This window comes from Henckelia pumila, chromosome 1 (genome assembly GCF_033568475.1).
Source record: "Henckelia pumila isolate YLH828 chromosome 1, ASM3356847v2, whole genome shotgun sequence".
Taxonomy (NCBI): Eukaryota; Viridiplantae; Streptophyta; class Magnoliopsida; order Lamiales; family Gesneriaceae; genus Henckelia; species Henckelia pumila.
This window is the reverse complement of record NC_133120.1, coordinates 108539735-108563807: the sequence shown is the minus strand read 5'-3', so window position 1 is coordinate 108563807 and position 24073 is coordinate 108539735. Positions and strand designations below refer to the sequence as shown.

At 35.7% G+C, this 24073-nt stretch overlaps 2 protein-coding genes across 2 annotated transcripts; both read right to left on the bottom strand.

Moving 5' to 3' along the window:
- Nucleotides 1-173: 173 nt before the first annotated feature.
- On the bottom strand, nt 174-3320 carry LOC140874818 (exocyst complex component EXO70A1-like). Its single transcript, XM_073278238.1, has one exon. The coding sequence runs from the start codon at nt 2594-2596 to the stop codon at nt 578-580; it is 2019 nt and encodes a 672-aa protein (XP_073134339.1). The 5' UTR covers nt 2597-3320; the 3' UTR covers nt 174-577.
- A 7959-nt stretch (nt 3321-11279) lies between these two features.
- On the bottom strand, nt 11280-22308 carry LOC140893980 (probable WRKY transcription factor 11). The gene is made up of 3 exons (XM_073302748.1): nt 21444-22308; nt 11792-11917; nt 11280-11690 (listed from the first exon to the last, which is right to left on the bottom strand). The coding sequence occupies exons 1-3, from the start codon at nt 22166-22168 to the stop codon at nt 11501-11503; spliced, it is 1041 nt and encodes a 346-aa protein (XP_073158849.1). The 5' UTR covers nt 22169-22308; the 3' UTR covers nt 11280-11500.
- Between the last annotated feature and the right edge of the window lie 1765 nt (nt 22309-24073).

The window sequence follows — 24073 nt, the reverse complement described above, 5'->3', positions numbered from 1 at the left end:
AAAGTTTATTCATATTTATTCGATTTAAATTTTAAATTTTGATGATTATTATCATCATAAATAAAAAATGTGATAAATAATATTTTTAACTAATTATCTTTTTCAACGCATTAATATCTTTAATTTCCCAAAATATAATTATGATGACATTATAAGTTAGGAATAGGATCGAATAAGAATATAATACGATACACTTGTTAAAATTTCAAATATCCGTATAAAGTTTATACAGCATATAACTAAGCAATAAATTATTAAATATGACCTAATAGGACTTATGCTCAGAGCAGGTTTACTACAATTGGAACTCGAACCGAAGACTTCGGTTCGCTCAAACCTCCACGATATAGTAAAATCATGCTGTTTGAACTGAAGAAGAAACATTGGCAAAGACTTCAGGCAGTTGGGATCATATAAGGCTTGCCACGATTCTTGAAAACAAACCAATAGCTATAATGATCAAAATGTCGTCGGGATACTGATAATCAATAGATATTCCAGTATAGCGTTGCTAAGCTCTCAATTGTGCTAATGAAAGTTGAAAATTTTCGGCATAATCGTACAGAAACTCGATCATTCAACTGCTTGATGTTTGAATAGGATAATGATCCTCAACCCCATTGTTAAGTTTTCCACTTAGCAGCCTCATTTTAGAATGGCCATGTTTCATAGGCTTATGATGAAAGAGAGAACCTAACATTTTCTCCAGAGATTGAGCAGTATATTTGGAATACTTGCTTGCAATGCGGTCTTGTTCGATTAATGGACCATAATTCTGCATATAGCTGCGATAAACGGGCACAATAGTCTCAATTATAACCTGCCTCGTCTTCTTTCGCAAATCTTTATCTGCAATAACCAAGTCTGAGTTCCTTTTATGCATCTCCTCAAAAGCTTCCGTAAAAGATTTCAACCTCTGTTTCACAAGATTACGTGCTGTTGCACGACCACCGGAGAACATGATAATGCCTTCCCGGCTTAAAAGTGCAGGAAGTTTGCCCCAGCTCTCGCGCAAGTACATTGACATATAATACTCCTTGTACTCTTTCTTTTTTATTAGCCAAGAATCACCGAGAATACCGCCAAGCTTTGTGCCTTTCAAGTACTTGTACATGTGCCAGTGATTGTTCATCAGGAACAGATATGATGAAGCGGCCTCTTTGTATCCCTTAGACCATGTCTCCAAGTTCAGCTCGTTCGTTTTTACCAAGTTCAGAAGCTCGTTGATGAGGATCCTCTCTCGGAACTTTTCGTTTCTCCAAGTTTGTTCTATGACCAGAACATGAGTCAAGATAGGTTTGTATTCATCTCCAAGAAGCTTGTTACTGTAGTCAGTAATGAAGGTCACCACTCGTGGGATACTACAATCAGAAGGAGCTGGGGTATGTTTTTGAAGTTCAACTTGACCCAAGAGCTCCCAGAAAATTTCGCAGGCCCCCTGGATAACCCTTTTGATCAAATCCCTAGTCAGCTTTTGTATCTCAATACAGGCCGCTCCACCGAAAATTCGGTTGAAATCCAAACGTAGTTTACTTAAGGATGAGAACATATCCAAAAGCTTTAATAATTTCACAGGATCCTTCTTACTCTCTGTGACCGTTTTGCCGAACTGAAGGAAAGCAATAATTCCTGCCTGAGCAGCTATTTTAGCAAAGCAAGTCTTCCAGACGCCAAATCCCGTTGCCTCAAAAACGTCGTTACAAAGCTTGTACTCAGATTCAAACAAGTGCTTCACAGCAAACTCCAAATGCCTGCCCCATTGGGCTATATAAACATCTATGCTCGCGACATTGTTAAATTCAGAGACTGAAATTTCAAGATAATCCAATTTAAGTTGTTGCAAACTCGCCCGAACATTTGAACTACGAACCTCAATGTAAATAGATGCACAATTGTCGAGCCTATCATTTGAAACAAATGTCCCCAAGATAGCCTGCAATTTATGAATCACGGCCACCGGCAAAGGTGATGGAGCTATGCACGCTTGTTCATTTTCAAGGACTGGAGAGGCCATAGGCAATGGCACACTATTTTCAGACAACAAGCGTCGAAACTCATTCGCCAATCTGTCCAAAGAAACCTGAAGCAGCCCCCCATCAAGTAGACCCTTTTCTTCACCACCCTCGAGTTCCCGGAGATTCTCGACTGCCTTCTTTAAACTTGAAATAAACCTTTCGTCCGCCATCTTATGATCCTCCAGATACTCAACAATATCAGCCAACCACTGAATTGCCATCCCACAGTTCTCTCCCAAGAACTTCAATGCCTCTTTGAGCCGTTTAAGCACGCCAAGATAGCCTGGAAGATCAGCTTGCGGATCGGGCAATGATTTTTCAAGACCATGAATGGCATCAAAAACCTTAAGAACCGCGGTAGCAGGAACCACGGCGCGATTTATGTGACCACCAACAGCTATAAGGTCATCTCTTTGAGCCCTTATCGGCCGAATCGCCACTTCCAAATGTGGCAACCTTCGGTTAATCTCATCTAATCTTAAACCAGCTTTTTCTATAGACAATCCAAAGGCCTCAGATTTTTCTACCTTAGCTTTTAAAAACTTCCAAGTAGATACCAAATTCTCTATGCCATTATCCATATGGACCAATCAAATTACAAACAACTCAACCCAAACCTTTCTTTTTTCAAAAAATACCCACAAATATTCAAATTCTCCAAGTAAAACTTGATCTTTTCCACACCTTTGCTAGTATTTCCAGCTCCTTGAGGCTGAATCAAACAGCTAGAAAACACAAATTATTCTGGGTTCTAGTACAACTCAGATTACATCTTTAGGTTCACCAAATTTCAACAGATTTTGATCCAGAAACACAAAAGCAATAACACAACCCACCAATGCAGCTAAGAGAAATGGAGAAAAATATTCAAAACTTAATAGTTTCAAGAAAAAAAAAATCACAACTTTAAATTACAAACGCGTGTATACATCCTCTGCTTTGCATTGTAAGAGTGGGGGGGAAAAAAAGAGAGGAACCCAAAAGGAGAAGTGAAAAGGGAAGGGCTTTAGCAAACAGCGCCCGCTGAGTCCAATGGAACGAATCACGCCGAAGTGCTTGACAGTAAATTGCTCCCTTTTTTTATTTTGTTTTCTTCTTCTCTTTTTGATTTGTGTTCCTATCGTTTCACCACTACTTTTCATCACTTGGCTTTTCTTGAAGTTTCGAATAAAATTATTTCCAGATCTGAGGTTGTTAGAAGCAGGAATCATGATACACTTGACCTTAATGAATGATATTTTCAGAGGAAGCGAATTATTACACTTTTTTGGTTTGTTTGTTGTGGATGTTTCAAGTTCCGGGCTCAGATCAACAGGTTTCTTACAAGCTTGTTTTTTGTATTTTTACAAAAAACAAGAACAAAAACAAAATTTTGTAAAATAGAAAGTTGCTTATAGATCTCTCCGTAGTATCTTACAGTGGTGTTTATTATAGGAGAGTATTTTGCAACTCTTTGAGAAATTTAGATTAATTTATGATTATATGTTAGGTGAAAAAAAATCAAATTATTATAAAAATTAATCATTTTATATGCCATCTACTTATTTTTATTCCTTCGAACCTTTTTCTTGGTTACAAAAATGATATTCACATTGTGTCATTTGTGTTTTTTTATTTACAAAATGTCAACCTTTGGAAATTGGTGTATCTATCGTATTTTTGTAACCATTTATTTACGAAAACGCTACAATTTTTTTTTGCTTTTTTTTTATTTTACCATTTGTTTGTTAAAAAAAATACTATACAAAAATATAATGCGGAGTACTAGTTTTAACTTAAATAAGAACTAAAATAATCTAGCTGAAATTGTGATGCATAATCTTTGCACGCTTGACTTTAAAATTTGTTGTTTGGAGTGAAGTTTTTTTTTTTTTTTTTGACAAGAAAGTAAAAATTCATTAAGCTAAATCAAAAGAAATTACACTGGAAATCATAGTAGGACTAGGAGTGTTTCATCCTACTGGACCAGGCTTAGAAACAGCCTCTCGTGCTAGAACATGAGCGACATGATTCGCTAATCGTTTAACAAAAACAAAGTTACAAAATTGTATATCTCTAGCAAGAGTTCTACAATCTTCTACAATGAGTCCCAAATAAGATTAATCCTCCTCTTTATTATGTAAAGCATCAATCACCACAAGAGCATCCGATTCGAAAATGACATTTGACAAGTTATTGCTCTTGACCTAACTTAGAGTCTCTCGAATTCCCATCGCCTCAGCCTCTGTTGGAGAAAATCTACCATTGAGAATACCATGTACAATATCAATAACTATACCATTTGAATTCCGAATAATACAGCCAAAACCAACGAATGGAATGTTGTCAAAAACAGCGCATCTATGTTACATTTTAGCATATATTCTGGAGGCTTAATCCATCGTTCTTGCATGGTCTGTTTTTCTGTATTAATCTGAGAAGAATGAAGTTTTCTGGTCATCTTCCATTGAGAATAAAGAGTCTGGGCTGAATAAAAAATTGTGGTAGCATTCTTGCATTTGCCATTCCACACAACGTCGTACGATTTTGCCATAGACACCACAAGATGGCAGCTGCCAATTCAACATCATTCTGATTCCTTCTGTGAGTAATATTGATCCACCAATCCGCAAAAGTGCAAGAAAAATTAAAAGTAACTTCCAATCGAAGATATGTTCCAAACACTTCTAGCCCATGGGCAAGACACTAAATTCGGAGTGAAGTCTTATTTCTTAGGAAGTTGGGTAGTGCATTAGTTTGACAAATACTTATATGATTTCTTTTTATTTATTTTTTGACAAAGGATTATATGGTTTTTGTGGGGCAATTCTATGCCACTTGCGGGCTATGCTCGGAGGGTGATCTAACGGTCCCGGGCCGTGATACATCACCATGATGTGATGTGCAAAATGGCCTGGGGCCATATGATCTGGCAGACCGGTACTACCGGTTTGCCAGCATAGAATTCTTTGTTTTTGTGTTCTTTTAGCAGAGATTTTTTTAGGCAAATTCGGTGCCAAAGAGAAGTGTGTAATATTATCACAATGATAATGAACTGAAATTGTAAAAAATTATAAAGATAACAAATTGATAAGACTGTAATTTAACACTATAAACACCAAAACCGAAAAAATGCACATATATATACATAACATAACACCAAAATTACAATTTCCCTTTTCGTGGGAGATTTGTGTAATTGTGTATCCAAGATATATCTCTCCCATTAGTTTTTTTTTAGTTGCAAAATGACTCCAACACCGATTTTATTTGGTTGGATACTTGGAAATATAATGCTGAAGGTACAAAAAATTTATCATAAATTCATATTCTATCAATTATATCGTGAAATCTTTTATATTATATCTTGAGGTTTTATATTGAATTTATAATAAAATTTTGATAAATTAAAATTCCATATTTAATGTTTTATGTTGTAAAAATCGTTATACTTTGTAGCAGGTCTCTACTTGGAATAACACACAAACTTGAGCAAATCTTTAAATTAAAATCGGTAGTTAAAATTGTATTATTTAAAAATAGATTGCACATACCGACATACGGCATACCAAGCAAAATAACAAGAGTCCCTTTTCCAATGTCATATTGTTAGCATTTATGTAATGACTTGGAATTTATTTTGAAATATATGGATTGTCCTTCGAGTCTCGAAAATTAGCCATTTTTGTTCCTCAATGATGCTATTGAACTCTAATTTATAATAAAGCATAGGTTAATTCCAATAATATCTGGCTTTCTTCTCCTTTTCAAAATATTTTGGATTGTGATGCATTTTTCTACTAACATCCATTGCTTTAGTCCAAAACTTTTTATTTGCTTGAATTTAACCACTTTGTCATTTATGTATTATTTGGCAGTGACAAGAAGATTATTTTATGTTTATTAATAACACGTAAAATGAAAATACATAAATATTGAACATTTCAGTAATTCAATAAAACATTTAGTTTATCTTGTTACTTTCGCCTAGGGATGGGCGTCGGGTCGATGGTGTCGAGTTTTGGTAGTTCGGTTCGGATATCCGATATATCAGGTAGCAAATTTAACTATCTGAAAATACGATTTGAAAATATCGAGTATCCGGTCAAATACTTGAAATTGAAGCCTGTAATTAAAAAAAATTATTTGTTGATCTAAAATATCACAAATCGTTTTCTCAATATTCCAAGAAAAATCATGGTTGAATTAAGTTATAAAACCTGCATTTATATTGGTGAGTGTAATGAACACTGAACATAGGCGAATCTAGGCCACCAGAGAGTGAAAGAAAGGGCTCATTCTATGCTGTATCGGGTGAATTTCACCCGGTGCAGCATCCACCATTCATGAGCCCGGGCCCTACACAATTTTATGTGTGGGGCCCGGCCCCTGTATGTGGGGCTCGGGCCATGAACGGCCCAGATCCACCGGGTGAAATTCACCCGGTGGAGCCAAGCATCACCCGAAAGAAAGAGTGAAGCGCAGAAGAGGTAGGTCCGTAGGATGAGCCCTATCAAATATTGCTTAAGGGTTGAGTTGTCAGATTTAATGGTCATATTGAGTCGGGCTTCATAGGAATTATATGGAGAATTGACTCAAAAGTCAAAACCCAATAAAAAAGAGTTTGCAACATCTAAAAATATTATATATATTTATTAAAAAATAAATAAGACAGGTACCCAATATCTAATCGGATACAAGAAAAATACCCGACTTTCAATATGTAGGGTTCGGGTTCAGTACCCTACAATTTTAAAAAAAAAACTAACCGACTCGGTCGGGTCGGGTCTGGTACCCACTTCCCGACCCCTAAATGCCTACCCCAGCAGTTTCACCCCCAAGTCATGATTCTTTGGCAACAATAATTAGGAGTGCAATCGAGTCAAAGCGAGTCGAGTATCATACTACTCGAGCTCGAGCTCGACTCATATTTGACTACTCGAACTCGAGCTCGAGCTCGAGCTCGATCGAGTAATTAATTTCATACTCGAACTCGACTATAGTTCGAGTTACTCGAGCTCGATCGAGCAATTATTTCGTGCTCGAGCTCGAGCTCGAAAAATAAATAAATAAATATATAAATAAATAATATATTATATTTATATATTTATATTATATTATATTATATATATAAGCTACTCGATCACATACATTAAAAGCTCGAGCTCGAACTCGATATATGTTCGAGCTACTCGAGTTTGGTCAAACCGAGCTCGATTCGAATTTTGACTGAGCTATTCGCGAGCTACTCATGAGTAGCTTGGCTCATTTGTACCCCTAGGCAGCATACACTCGAATTAAATTTTTTTATCCAAAAGTTAATCTTCTTAAAAGGAAAAAAAAACGATATATATTTATTTTAAATAACTCATGTCCCATTAAATCCAAATCCACGTTTCCAAACACAACTTATTATATTTAAATTACACAAATTGACTAAAAGTATTTATGAAATATTTCACGAATCAATTTTATGAAACAAATCTTTGATCCGAATTATTGGAGAATTCAATACCACGGATAGTGGGCGGCTTGCTCCGCCTTGTCGTGAGTTGGCCCGTATGACAGCTTAGATTCAACCTAACACATGGAAAATATTATAATTATTTTGCTAAAGTATTACGTTTTATTGAAGGTGTGAGGTATCGATCGAATCGACTCGTCTATAAATATAAATATGTGACCATCCTATTACCTATATTAGACCTATTCATTTTTTAGAGGAAATGCAATCATTATATTAGACCTATTCATAAAAACGAAAAATAACGTAATATTTTTTATGTGGCTGATAAAAGAGTTGTTGATTTTTTTAAAAAAATTTATAAAAGATTTGTTGATTGCTCAACTTATATATCCAAACATCATATCATATATTTAACTACATTATATAAAATTTATTCTGTGTAATACTAATTAACAGAGCTTCATATCATCATAAGTATATCTACAAATTTTATCAATCATATTATATATGCACATATTTTTATCATATCATATATATATATGCTAATATGCATTAGCTGATATTTTGATCATCTGATAAAAAAAATTCATTAAGAGGAATTATTTTGTTTGATGATTTGGGTGCGATTTTTTAATAATATTATTATTATTATCGTCGATGGCATGCTGGGATTATTAATTATTTTTCACTATACTTCTTAATAAAAATAATGTGTTGAATATTTTGTACCGAAATCTACATCTTTGAAAATCAAAATAATGAGTTTTGTCTTAGACTCGTGTGATGATTCGTCAGTTCCTATTTGGGAATTTTATAGTCAAATACGGTTAGTTAGATCCTACCTATACAGACAATGTCTTGACATACATCTAACGATCCTCATTTATCAATAAATGTGGGGTCCATTATTTTTAGTGGACCCCGCATGTATTATTAAATGAGGACCCTTAGATCTATCATGAGGGTAGTGCCTGTAAAGATAGGTTGAAATGAATCGTCAAATACGACGATGATTTTGTTTTGAGTTATTTATTGTATTTGGAGAAAAATCAACAAAAATAATATTGAGATTATGGCAAAATTTAAGAAAAAAAAATATGGTAATCATAATCTGTTGACTTTACCAACAAACACTCCAAAACGAAAAAATGATCATATGTAACATTGAAATTTGGATGATGTAGGGATGTAAACGATCTGAACTGTTCGTGAGCTATTCGGAGCTCGGCTCGTGAAAAAGCTCGTTTGTGCTCGTTCGTTAAGCTTATCGAGCCGAGTCCGAGCTTAATTTTGAGCTCGAAAATATTCACGAGTCGAGCTTGAGCTTAAGGATGTTCGGCTCGTTAGCTCACGAACATGTTCGCTAATAAGCTAGAAAGCTCGAGCTCGTCTCGTTTAGGTGGCTCGTTTAGTGTGTTAGCTTTGGATTTATGCTTTAATAATAGGTTCACTCTACATGTAGTTTATTAATCGAGTTGAATGAGTTTGATTCATACAGAATTTTAGTGTGCACTACAAACAAACTTGTTATGCTTTGTCTTGTCTTTTATTTGGCGTTGGAATAACTTAATTTGAATAACATATAGATTATATATTATTTTTCTGCTGAAACATGTCAAAACTATATTTTATATTTAAGTTTGCGAAGATGTTTATTGTTTTTCGAAATTTTGGCCAGTTAAGCTATGAACTTGAAAATATGATTAACATTAATGACAATGTGTTTATTTGAATTTTGGGATAAATCGGTTTGGTGTTCAAATGAAAGTTATAGAACTTTTTTTTTTAACACAAAAAAGTCACTTTTTTGAGACGTTTTTTAAAAAATTATGTTTTTCATTTTCATTTTATTTAAGAAAAAATTAATTTTAGTTTGTAATTAATTTATAGAGATGTATTGTATTGTATTTAGGTTTCACGAGTTCGAAACGAGCCTGAACCCACTTAACGAGTCAGAATACAAACCTGTTAAACGAGCTAACGAGCCTGAAAACCAGTTCGTTTAACGAGCCAAACTCGATCCAGACTGGTTTAATATGATAAATGAGTCGAGTTCAAGACGACATATGTGGTAAACGAGCCGAGCCGAGCTTTATGATAAAAGCTCGGTTTGGGCTCGGGTACCAAACGAGCCGAGCCCAATTCCATTACTGTTCGGCTTGGCTCGGCTCGTTTACATCCCTACCCGAGCTGAGCCCGAGCCTAATACTGTTCGGCTCGGCTCGTTTACATCCCTAGATTGATGTACATTGAAATATATTTTTTAAATTCATATCACAAATTTAAACAATATTTTATTTAATTAATTATTAATTACACACATAAAATAGTGCAATTTGTATTTATTTCAATACACAACATCAATGTTGTTTTTCTTTTCACGTCATAGAAACATTTTCTCCCCAAAACACCTTATTGGTTTTTTTAAAAAAATAAAGAAATAGATTGTATGAATTTTTTTTTTTTTTGAAAGGAGATTGTGTGAATTGTTTTGTGGATAAAAACCGTGTGATTATTCTAGGAACGGTTTCAATTACATATTATCAATCTATTAAAAATTTATCTTATTTAATCTCATGTTATTTGATCATATTATTTATCTATTTCTTAATTATTTATCTTATATCACTCAAATCATTAAATTTAAATTATAATATAATATTTAATAAATAATATTATTTATATTTATTAATTTTTAAAAAGACAAGGATACTTTACCATTTTGTTCAAAATTTAATTATTAAAATCAAAAGGAATAACAAACTATTATTTATTAATCAAATTAAATAATATATTAACTAACATTTTTTATTTCAAAAAATAATATTAAATTATTTTACACTATTATGTTATCTTTAACTTCACCATATCTTAAGGTATAACCTATCGAGTGAATAGTCTATTCTTTCATTTTTTGCCATTATTATTAATGATTTAAATTTATTTTAAAAATTTAAAAGTCAAATAAAGAAGGCAGGTCAAAGACGACATGACTTGGCTGTGCGAATAAATAGCAATAATTTTGATGTATGCTGGTTTCCATATTCTTTACTCAACCTTTTTGACTTTCCAACTCCCATCATTTGATTTAGATTATACTATATTACTATAACATAAAATACCAAATTTATTTCAAATATAAAACAATCCACCGCAGGGAATCCGGATATTATTCCAAATCTTATAAATAAAATAATAGAATCTAAAAGTCAAATTTGGGTGACAATAAAATATGATCTCTATTGGCCGTCTCTCGAATAGAATCGAGAAGCATGAAAAAATTCCACTGAGTGAGCATTTTTTTTTTTTATAAAAAATGAAACTAAACGTTGGTCGCATGTGAATAAATTCAAAGTTACAATTTTCAAATCGATTGATTTATATTCAATATCCTCTTGAAAGTGAATTTTCAAACCGGAACTAATCATTTTTTTAATCATTTAACTAGAGTTGGATTTCAAATTCACCGTGATACCAACGAGTAAATCTTTAATCATTTTTTTAATCATTTAACTAGAGTTGGATTTCAAATTCACCGTGATACCAACGAGTAAATCTTTATGAGAGGATGTAGGTTGACTTGTTCCATTTCCATATCTATGTCAAAAATTGTTGCTATTGCCATAAAAAAAATATTCATTTAACTAGAGTTGGATTTCAAATTCACCGTGATACCAATGAATAAAATCTTTATGAGACGATGTAGATTGATTTATTCCATATCTATGTCAAAAATTTGTTATTATTGACATAAAAAATAATATTTTTGGTTCATTAAATTGGATTAATAAGAGTTTAGTGTTTACTAAAATGAACCATAAAACAATGTGACAGGCTTTTTTGAATATTAAGTCATTTCAAAAAGTAAAATAAATGTTTCGATTTCAGAACTAACAAGAAATATACAAAATGAAGCAATATCCTTTTCACTGTTCGAGTCCACTACTCCTACAAAACTAAAAATATGTTCGCAAACAGCCCCTCATAGTCTAATCAAATTACAACAACTGCCCACATTTCCCCTTCCACCACCCTCTCTCTAATTCAACCTCTTGGTTGACTCAAAAACCAGCTGCGCGCCGCCGCCGGCGGGGATCTCCGGCAACACACCTTGAACATGCCGGTGTTCCCCCTCGTAAGTAACGATCAGCATCTTCGGATCATCATTCGCCCTCTCCACATGCTTCCTCGCCGGGCAATCCCTCACCGTACTGCATCGATAATAACCCCTGGATATTGGTGAAAAGAAGATCGATTAGCCAAACCGTTTATCGATTAACGCGGGTTCGTTGAATCTAAGGTAGATAGAGTTTTGGTGCAGTGAAATTACCGTGGGAATGGGGATCCCTTGATTGGCTTCTGACCGTATTTTCTCCACGAGTATTCGTCTGCGGGTATATCTGCAACTTTTGAGCTGATGGCTGGCACTCTAATGGTTTTCTTCACCCTCAATTTCCTGCAGAGACAATTGCGAAATATGGATAAGAAAGGGTTCTGTAAGGACCCGATATTAATATATTAATTAATTTGTGTGTTAAAAATATGTATTTTTAAATATCGGTTTATAGACGATATTAAATGAATATGTTATTTATAGAGCACACAGGAGTTGAACCCCGAATGAATAAAATAAGACACACATTAAACTAATACATATCTATATATACATATATAATATATATATTTCTATCAGATATCACCGTCTCTCTTTCTTCCTCGTTTTCTTCTGTTTCTTTTATTTTCAATTTCTTCCTTTCTTCAAATCTCCGTATCTCCTTCGTTTTTGGCCGGATTTCAAAAGTAAATATAGTTCCGGAATCCTCGCGACGAGAGCTATCTTTTGGTACCCATATTTCATATTTTTAGTGAACTGTCCGAAAACCCGTCGCACAGCTGCCGCCGTCCGCCGCCGTTCACCGCCGCCGATCGTCGCCGGAGTTTAGGGGTAGGTTGTGTTAGTTGTTTAACCCTTTAATTCCAAGCTTTGCGGTATAATTTTGAATTTAGGGTTTCGAATTTTGGGTATTTCGATTCAATTGACATCCGATAATTGATATTTGATTTATTATTGGTTGTAGGTATTATACCGGACTCGATTGGAGGTATTGACTATTTTTCAGAAATTATTGGAGCATTATTTCGAATTTCCAGATTATTTAAATTGGGATTTTTGAAGTTTAGAGCTATTTAAATCACTGTTTGGATATCTAGATGTGCTAGAATTAATATATATAAATTTCAGAATTTTTGGGAATTTTCTGGAAAAATTCAGATTATTATATTTTTGATATTTCGACTTTTAGAGTCGTAAATTCGATATTTGGTTATTGATAGGATGTTTTAATATTAAATATGAATTTTAGGATTTATGAGCAATTTTTCTCGAATTACAGATTCTGAAAATTTGGGATTGGACTATCCGAGAAATACTTGAGATATTTCTGTGGTAATTAAGTGTCGGTTGAGGTACGTATGAGCTGTTTATATTACGACGCCTATAATGGCATGTAATGAGATTAAATATTTTGTAATGAGTGATAATGTGTTTTATGTGCTTACGTGGATTATATGATTGCATTCACTCATTTATAAGTTTACATAGCACGTTGAGCCTTGACTCCTTTGATTACTATTGATATTGATCTCTTGAGATGTATTGAGTCATCATGGAGCGAGTGACATTATTTTAGTGCACTCCTGAGATAGCATGAGGCACGGACAGGTAGCTCCTGTCGCCCTCTGATGCTACGTACGACACTCTTGATGACAGCATGAGGCTGGACGGGTCGCTCCTGTCACCCTCCGATGCTACGTGTATGGATTAGCAGTGATGATTCGAGGTCTGCTGCGTTCCTGGCACGGGTGGCCACTGAGTTTATTGTGATACGATTATTTGGACTCCTTTTGGTATTCCTTATTTCATTGATACCTGTCACGCATTACATTGCATCTCATTGCATTGTACTTGATTTTATTCATGTCAGTTATATTTGTCGTAATTTTTATAGTTCGTCGTACTGGGGTCCGACCCCTGTTTTCTTTTTATGCTGTGGTTGTTTGTGATTCCATAGCAGGTTATCCAGGGGGATTTGACGCATCTGGTGGAGCGTCATCTAGTGGTACCCAGTGAGGCGAACGTGGAGTTGAGTTCCCAGATATATGTATATATATCAGTTTAGCGAGTTTTATATTTGCCAGGGTGATGCCCTGTGTATCTGTATAAATAGTTTGGACCTTATTTTGAATTGTTATTTGTGTGATCGAGCCTTGCCGGCTCTGCATGTGTTTAGTCCTGGCCAGTGCGGCTATAGGTTTGTAAATTGGAGTTGTGACTCTATTTTCGAGTATAGATTGTTGGTTGTGTTGTACAGGTTTTTGGGATGTCCTATTTACGAATAGGTCATGCCGAAATTTCTGTAGGCCCAAACGCAAATTTTTAACTCGTTTTCGCTGTTTACATTAATTAATCCTGGTTGTTTGATCATTAAATATTAATCAGGACACGGGCCCTTTCATTTGGTATCAGAGCATATACTGGGATATGCTAGAATTAGAGTCTAGGACACTCGAGTTTAGACACTAACAAAATGGTTGCGTATGTGTGTGACTACTTGTTCTTACGTGACTTACTTGTGGTGTTTATTTTTGAACGTATTTGTTAGAACCAGTAGTTCTTGGCTTGAGAATTAGTTTATGAATTCTATTAGAACTCTGAATTTCTATCATCGTTTTCTATTCGTTAAGATATTTTTGCCTGTGTATTTAAATCCTTGTGTCTTGTAGAATGGCACCAGGAGGAAGAGGTAGAAAAGGGAAGGAAGTTGTCGAAGAGTCTGCAGCGATAAATGTTAGAAATCTTGATGATATTGTCAGGGGAAGACGTGGTCGACCAGCTGTTCAGCCTCCGAAAGATGTGGAATTAGAGGTGGAACAACAACCACGGGTAAATCCTGACAAAGGAAAAGCGATTCAGGCTGAGGCTGATCCAGTAACCCAATTGACTGAGAAAATGGGAGGAATACGATTAATAATTTCTCAATTTCAGGAGTTGCGTCCGCAAAAGTTCTTTGGCAATGAAGGAAGTGAGAAAGCTACTAGTTGGTTGAAAAGTCTCAACAATATGTTTAATGGATTAGAGTATCCTGATGACATTCGATTGAAGTTAGTTCCTTTTCAGCTGAAAGACCGAGCGCAACTGTGGTGGGAAACGACAGCAGAAACACTTTCTGATTCTGGTGAAAAGATCACATGGGAAGTATTTTGTAAGCAGTTTGCACAAGAATATGCACCACCATCATACTATTCTGCTAAAGAAGATGAATTTAATCTGTTGGTGCAAGGCAATAAATCTGTTGCTGAATATGCTTCTCAGTTCTCTGCTCTTCTGCCTTATGTCCCACATGTTGCAAAGAATGATCGGTCAAAGCTTTCACATTTTCTGAAAGGGCTTACACGAACGATCCATACTGTGGTGACTACTGGAACTCCATCTACTTATATGAAAGCAGTAGAAAAGGCCAAGAAAATTGAAGCAAGTCTACTAAGGAGTGAACCACAATCAATCCCAGCATCTGTTCCTCAAGGAGCTGGAAGCAGTTCACAGACACCAATGGGTTTACCTTCATATCAGCCTATTCAATCTTCTCAGCAAGCGAAAAGGCCTTGGTTTAAAGCTAGAGGAAAGCCATTTAAAAAGAAACCACAATCTAGTTCCTCCAGTTCCAGTGGTAGTCGTGGTGGAAGTTCAGTTGGATCATCTGGGAGAGTGTACTGTGACAGATGTGGTGGTAATCATTTGAGTGCACATTGTACAGGATTTCCAGGAACTTGTTATACTTGTGGGCAGGCTGGACATTCGTCTCGAGTATGTCCAAATGCTGGAAGACAGCAATTTCAGCCACAACAGTTTGGCCAGTTTCCTGGACGACCATCATTCAGACCATATGCTCCTGTACCACAGTTTGCTCCTACACAGCCTTATATTCCAGTACAGTCAACTCAGCAGCCTAGGTATCCATCTTCTCAGAGTCAGCAGCGTTTTCCAGGTCCACAGCAGGCTCAAGTCCATGCTATGACTCAGGATCAGGCACAAGATGCACCTGGGGGCGTTATTGCAGGTATTTGTTATATTTTTGAGTATCCTGCACGTATCTTGATAGACACAGGAGCATCTCATTCGTTTTTATCTGTTACATTTGCTGATGAGCATGAGATTGCTTTTACTCCGTTATTGGATACTGTGTCTGTTGCTACTCCTGCTGGTGTTTTCTTGATGTCTAATGAGATAGTTTTGAATTGTGTGATTAGATTTGAGGAGAAGATCATGATAACCAATTTAATCAAACTAGCTATGTCTGATTTTGACTGTATCTTGGGTATGGATACACTGATGAATTATAGAGCTACGGTTGATTGTTTCCATGGTATTGTGAGATTTAGACCGTATTATGGAAATAAGTGGAATTTTTATGGTAGTGATTCACAATCTCGCATTCCATTAGTATCGGCAATGGAAATGTTTAGATTATTGTCGATAGGAAATGAAGGATTTATGATTTATGCTCTAGATGCGACGAAGGAAGAGAAATTGAAAGTTTCAGATATTCCTGTCGTTAAGGATTTTCCTGATGTATTTCCTGATGAGATTCCGGGTTTTCCGCCTCAAAGGGAAATAGATCTTAGCATTGAATTAATGCCAGGGACAAGTCCTATTTTTCGAGCCCCATATCGATTAGCTCCAGCAGAATTGAAAGAACTCAAGACGCAATTGCAAGATTTGCTGGAAAAAGGTTATATTAGACCAAGTGTATCACCTTGGGGTGCTCCAGTCTTGTTTGTGAAGAAGAAAGACGGAACGATGAGAATGTGCATCGATTATCGGCAATTGAATCAGGCTACTGTGAAGAATAAGTATCCTTTGCCACGAATTGATGACTGGTTTGATCAGTTGCAGGGTACATCTGTATATTCTAAAATTGATCTTCGTTCCGGATATCATCAACTTCGAGTTCGAGAGGAAGATGTTTCCAAGACAGCATTTCGAACGCGTTACGGACATTATGAATTCTTGGTTGTGCCTTTCGGGTTGACTAATGCTCCAGCGGTTTTTATGGATTTAATGAATCGTGTGTTTCGGGAGTTTATAGATCGATTTGTTATCGTTTTCATTGATGACATTTTGATTTATTCTAAGTCAAGGAAGGATCATAAAGAACATTTAACATTAGTTCTTCAGACACTCAGAACATCACAATTATATGCTAAGTTTTCGAAGTGTGAATTTTGGCTGGATAGAGTATTATTTCTAGGACATGTGATATCAGCACAAGGGGTATCTGTCGATCCTAGTAAAATTGAAGCTGTTCTTAATTGGTCTCGACCAACCAATGTCTTTGAGATTCGTAGCTTTTTGGGTTTGGCTGGATATTATAGGCGTTTCATCAAGGGATTTTCTGAAATAGCTAGGCCTATGACTATATTAACGCAAAAAGATCGACGTTTTGTGTGGACTGAGGATTGTGAAGCTAGTTTTCAGACTTTGAAAGAGAAATTGACTACGGCTCCAGTACTAGCATTACCTTCAGACTCAGGTGGATTTGTTGTCTGTACAGATGCTTCTTTGAATGGACTGGGTTGTGTTTTGATGCAAAATGGACGCGTGATTGCGTATGCATCTCGTCAATTGAAACCACATGAGACTCGTTATCCAGTTCATGATTTAGAATTGGCTGCCATTGTGCATGCATTGAAAATATGGCGTCATTATCTGTACGGTGAGCAGTTTGTGATTTATTCTGATCATAAGAGTCTGAAATATTTATTCACACAGTCTGATTTGAATATGAGACAACGTCGATGGTTGGAACTGCTTAAGGATTTTGACTGTGATATTCAATACCAGCCAAGAAACGTGAATCAAGTTGCAGATGCTTTGAGCAGAAAAGTTCATACTAAGATGTTGGCATTTTTAACTATTTCTAAAGTTCATGAACATTTGAGAACTTCAGGATGGACTTATCGAGCTAAAGGTAATCATTTCATAGTTTCATCTATACAAGTTGAACCACGAATAATTTCGAAAATCAAAGCAGCACAAAAGACTGATCCATATATTCATCATTTGAAAGAATTAACTCCAGCTGGTCAGTCAGGGAAATTTCTTGTTGCTTCTGATGGATGTTTGCGTTATAATGGTAGACTTGTGGTTCCGAATTTGATAGATTTGAAAGACGATATACTACGAGAAGCTCATTGTAGTCGATATAGTGTACATCCTGGAATTAGAAAGATGTATCATATCTTGAAAGCCCATTACTGGTGGGAAGGTATGAAGAATGATATTTCTGATTTTGTGGCTAAGTGTTTGACGTGTCAACAAGTTAAGGCTGAAAGAATGAGACCAGGTGGTATGTTACTTAGTCTTGAAGTACCACAGTGGAATTGGGAACACATTACTATGGATTTCGTGACACACCTACCTCGATCTAATCGTGGTTGTGATGCCATTTGGGTTATTGTGGATAGATTGTCTAAATCTGCCCATTTTATTCCATATGATCGTACGTGGACATATACGAAAATGGCAAAAATGTACATTGATCAGATAGTGCGATTGCATGGTGTGCCAGTTACTATAGTATCAGATCGTGATCCCAGATTTACATCTAAGTTTTGGTCTAGTATACAATCAGCTTTGGGTTCTAAATTGGCCATGAGTACTGCCTATCATCCACAGACAGATGGTCAATCTGAAAGAACTATTCAGACACTTGAAGATTTATTACGAGCTGTTGTGATGGATTTTAGTGGTGGTTGGCAAGAATCTTTAGCTTTGGTGGAATTCTCTTACAATAATAGTTATCATGTATCTATCGGGATGGCACCATTTGAAGCCTTGTATGGCAGAAAATGTAGATCTCCGATATGTTGGGAAGAAGTAGGAGAACGACAGTTGTCAGGACCAGAGTTTATTCAAGAGATGAAAGAAAAAGTTGACCTGATCAGGAAAAGAATGAAAGCAGCCCAGGATCGTCAAGCCAGCTATGCTAATAACAGACGTAGACCTTTAGAATTTCAGGTTGGCGATTTTGTTTTCTTGAAAGTATCACCATTTCGTGGTACTATGAGATTTGGGCGTAAAGGGAAATTAGCTCCTCGTTATATCGGTCCATACGAGATTGTTGAGAAGATTGGTATTTTGGCGTATCGTTTGAACTTGCCGCAGAGTTTGTCTGCGATACATGATGTATTTCACGTATCTATGCTGCGGAAGTATGAACCAGATCCTTCTCATATCTTGAGGGCTGATGATGTAGAGTTGGATAGTTCCCTTAGCTATGTTGAGTATCCAGTGCAGATTCTTGATCGTAAAGAAAAGCAACTGAGGAACAAGACGATTCCTTTGGTTATGGTGGAATGGAGTAGACATGGGAGAGAAGAAGCTACATGGGAATTGGAGTCTCGAATGCGTCAAAAATGGCCTCATTTGTTTGACAATGTCATAAATTATGCCATGTACTCTGATTTTCCTATGTACTATCAGTGGTAGATGTTTAACCACCTTGTATATAAGTTTGATGTGTGTTTAATTTCGAGGACGAAATCTTCTTTTTAGAGGGGGAGAAATGTAAGGACCCGATATTAATATATTAATTAATTTGTGTGTTAAAAATATGTATTTTTAAATATCGGTTTATAGACGATATTAAATGAATATGTTATTTATAGAGCACACAGGAGTTGAACCCCGAATGAATAAAATAAGACACACATTAAACTAATACATATCTATATATACATATATAATATATATATTTCTATCAGATATCACCGTCTCTCTTTCTTCCTCGTTTTCTTCTGTTTCTTTTATTTTCAATTTCTTCCTTTCTTCAAATCTCCGTATCTCCTTCGTTTTTGGCCGGATTTCAAAAGTAAATATAGTTCCGGAATCCTCGCGACGAGAGCTATCTTTTGGTACCCATATTTCATATTTTTAGTGAACTGTCCGAAAACCCGTCGCACAGCTGCCGCCGTTTGCCGCCGCCGTCCGCCGCCGTTCACCGCCGCCGATCGTCGCCGGAGTTTAGGGGTAGGTTGTGTTAGTTGTTTAACCCTTTAATTCCAAGCTTTGCGGTATAATTTTGAATTTAGGGTTTCGAATTTTGGGTATTTCGATTCAATTGACATCCGATAATTGATATTTGATTTATTATTGGTTGTAGGTATTATACCGGACTCGATTGGAGGTATTGACTATTTTTCAGAAATTATTGGAGCATTATTTCGAATTTCCAGATTATTTAAATTGGGATTTTTGAAGTTTAGAGCTATTTAAATCACTGTTTGGATATCTAGATGTGCTAGAATTAATATATAAATTTCAGAATTTTTGGGAATTTTCTGGAAAAATTCAGATTATTATATTTTTGATATTTCGACTTTTAGAGTCGTAAATTCGATATTTGGTTATTGATAGGATGTTTTAATATTAAATATGAATTTTAGGATTTATGAGCAATTTTTCTCGAATTACAGATTCTGAAAATTTGGGATTGGACTATCCGAGAAATACTTGAGATATTTCTGTGGTAATTAAGTGTCGGTTGAGGTACGTATGAGCTGTTTATATTACGACGCCTATAATGGCATGTAATGAGATTAAATATTTTGTAATGAGTGATAATGTGTTTTATGTGCTTACGTGGATTATATGATTGCATTCACTCATTTATAAGTTTACATAGCACGTTGAGCCTTGACTCCTTTGATTACTATTGATATTGATCTCTTGAGATGTATTGAGTCATCATGGAGCGAGTGACATTATTTTAGTGCACTCCTGAGATAGCATGAGGCACGGACAGGTAGCTCCTGTCGCCCTCTGATGCTACGTACGACACTCTTGATGACAGCATGAGGCTGGACGGGTCGCTCCTGTCACCCTCCGATGCTACGTGTATGGATTAGCAGTGATGATTCGAGGTCTGCTGCGTTCCTGGCACGGGTGGCCACTGAGTTTATTGTGATACGATTATTTGGACTCCTTTTGGTATTCCTTATTTCATTGATACCTGTCACGCATTACATTGCATCTCATTGCATTGTACTTGATTTTATTCATGTCAGTTATATTTGTCGTAATTTTTATAGTTCGTCGTACTGGGGTCCGACCCCTGTTTTCTTTTTATGCTGTGGTTGTTTGTGATTCCATAGCAGGTTATCCAGGGGGATTTGACGCATCTGGTGGAGCGTCATCTAGTGGTACCCAGTGAGGCGAACGTGGAGTTGAGTTCCCAGATATATGTATATATATCAGTTTAGCGAGTTTTATATTTGCCAGGGTGATGCCCTGTGTATCTGTATAAATAGTTTGGACCTTATTTTGAATTGTTATTTGTGTGATCGAGCCTTGCCGGCTCTGCATGTGTTTAGTCCTGGCCAGTGCGGCTATAGGTTTGTAAATTGGAGTTGTGACTCTATTTTCGAGTATAGATTGTTGGTTGTGTTGTACAGGTTTTTGGGATGTCCTATTTACGAATAGGTCATGCCGAAATTTCTGTAGGCCCAAACGCAAATTTTTAACTCGTTTTCGCTGTTTACATTAATTAATCCTGGTTGTTTGATCATTAAATATTAATCAGGACACGGGCCCTTTCAGGTTCTTTCCTTCAAGGAACAGAAACCGAACTAAATTATCATGCAAGCAGGGCTTGCGGTTCAGCTTTTATCATCTATCCACTTTAATTTCTACCCAATTTCAGTTTTATGTGTGCCAGCTAGCGCATGGCCTTCTTCAATAACGCCAAGTTACAGGGTCAAAATTCCGTTGCCCAAGATTGTTTGTTTGTGCACGTGATATTATCGATAGTACTATTATCCTAACAATCTGGTTTCAATTCGGTAAGCAAAGAAATTCTGGTCATTTTGTTATCTATGATGATTTTGATGAGATGTCTCAGTAAAAGAATATGGCAAGAAGTTACCTCTTTTCGCAGTGGCAGCGGCCGGAACCCGAAATCTTGCCGGAGAAGTTTTCAGAGTGGTCATGCTCCCGGCATCTCTTCCCTGAAAGAGGAGGCTTCCCGGCGGAGACAGGAGGAGCCAGAATCGCCGACGGTGACCCACCCTTTCCATTTGAAACGCTCCCTTCACCAGTGATCGAAGACAAGAAGGTCGAAGACGAGTTTCCCGATGTCGTCACCGCCGTCGATAAGCTGAATCCCTCCTTTCCCATTACCTCAGACGCGTCCTTCTTCGAGGCCATCGCCGAAGGTTTGGTGAAATCAAGCGTCGAAGGCTGCTGCGTCGCCGCAGGGGTAGTTGCTACGGAGAACAAACTCACAGGCTGACGTTGGTAGATTACAGAAGCCGGAATTTGAGGTTCGCAAGATCCAGATGTTTGGGTCTGAAACTGACGAGCGGTGGACTCCTCGGAGTAAGGCAGCGGTTGAACAGGAGCACGGCGGAATCGGGCATGGCCGGTACGGTTGAGAATGGAAATAACCTTCTTGAACTTGGAAACCGTGAAATCCGTTATTTCTTTACAGTCGAGTTGCTGATTTTGGCTCTGCTGCTGCTGCTGCTGATGCTGCTGATTGTGAGACACCGCTCGAATCAAATGCTCCATTGATTTAATCCCAGCAAATGCATCATCTTGAATCGCCATTTTCTCGTTGAGATTGGAATAGCCGAGAAATTCCACGGCCATTTTTTCTGCTGGAGAATGAAAAGGGTCAACTCAAAAATCCAAACCGGAGAGTTTTCTGCTGTAAATTATCCGATTTTGTTGAGGGAATTCAAACAGAAGGAGAGAAAATGTGAATGGAAAGAGGAGAGTGAAAGGGGTGATATATGGGCGAAGACGAAAGGGGAACCGGGCGATAGTCAAAGGTTCCCTTCGATCCAACGGCTCATATTCGGTCTTTGAAAATTTCTATGTGGTGGGCAAAAATGCCAAAATACTGGCTTTCTGTTGAAAATGGGAGAGGTGGGACCCTTTGAGTGGAATATTGAGGAAATTGCTGTTGCCAGATCTATCTTACTTGCTTCCAAATCTCTGTACAATTTGTAAAGAGCAACGTATTACATACTACACAACCTTTGCTTACCCATCTAAATTTAGCTTCTTGAACTTGGGCCTTGGCGTGGCCTCTGAGTATTAAGCAATAAACATTTCTCACCATTAATTATTATTATTATTATTATTATTATTATTATATAAAAAATAAGATGACTAAATATAGATAAGACTAATAATATCTATATAAATTAAAAAAATTTTGAGTTGAGTTGGAGATTAGTTTTAAAAATTGATCTACAAAATTGTTTTACAAAATTTAAATTGTGTAATTTTTTTTGTTGGATTCCTACTCAATCACATTTTTTTAAACTTAAAATTGAATTTTGTGTTATTTGAAACGAAACTACTTTTTTTTAAAAGAAAAATGAATTAGGTCAAGATTCTTATGTGAGAATAATTTCATGTTTTTGTAATCAAGTTTTGCACTTTGATGTCAGATCAATTATAACTTATCGGCCAAATTCAGATTGTTTAAATTGATATGAAATTAAATATTTTATCTAATCAAATAAAAATATTAATATATAACTGTAGACTATAAAGTATAAATTGAATATATATATATATATGTATGTATTTGTGTATATATCATGTTATTTCTAAAACTATAAGGGTCTTTCCGAAATTTCACATGAATTGGGGGCAGAAAGAAAATACTTTTTAATAAAATAAAAAATAATTTAAAAAAGGCTGACTAAAATGGGAGACATCATGTGGGATATGGTTGACCAACTTTTCAATTTTCGTAAATCCCAAAGGCTCTGGATTTACAATCGTATGATCAAGCTAGCTTCATCAACGGCAACGATGCATTGGGAGGAAGCTGACTCTGACTTTTTTTTTTTTTTTTTTTTTAAAACAATTCGCATTAATTATCGAAACCATTAATAAGAAGCCACGTAGATGGCATTTCTTAATACTCATTTTAATTTGATTACAACTTTGAAGAAGGGGAAAAAAAATCAATCAATGATCTCAAAATTGTTAAAAGTGGTCCATGAAATTAATTAAAACCATGAATTTATCTACTTAAAAATATATCATTCATCACATTTATTTATTCTATATTTTTTTTTTGTATGTCCCAAATATATAATTAGTTTTCATATTTATTTAATATTGATTATTTTTTTACTAATTCATATTTATTAAATTAATATCATTAATTATGTGTACAATTATTTTATTTTATTAAATACATATAAATAGAAAATTACGTACAAAATATGTTTTCCCGGACATTTTATGAAAATATGTGTGAAAATAAACATTTGTTTATATCAATGAAACGGATATCCGAGTAATATTAATTGTAATTAGCTCGAGGAATTCCCGAATAATAGAGGTATTAAATCGAATTATTTAATTAAAATTTTTTCAAAACTCTAGAAGTGTCATATTACTTAATTATTATATTAACATCGAGTTTTTTTATTAAATTTTTTGTTTCGTCAACTAATCTCACACTTAATTTAGGTAAATCATCTAATCTAGAAAGGTTGTTTGGCTCAAATGGACTTGAACATCAAGATT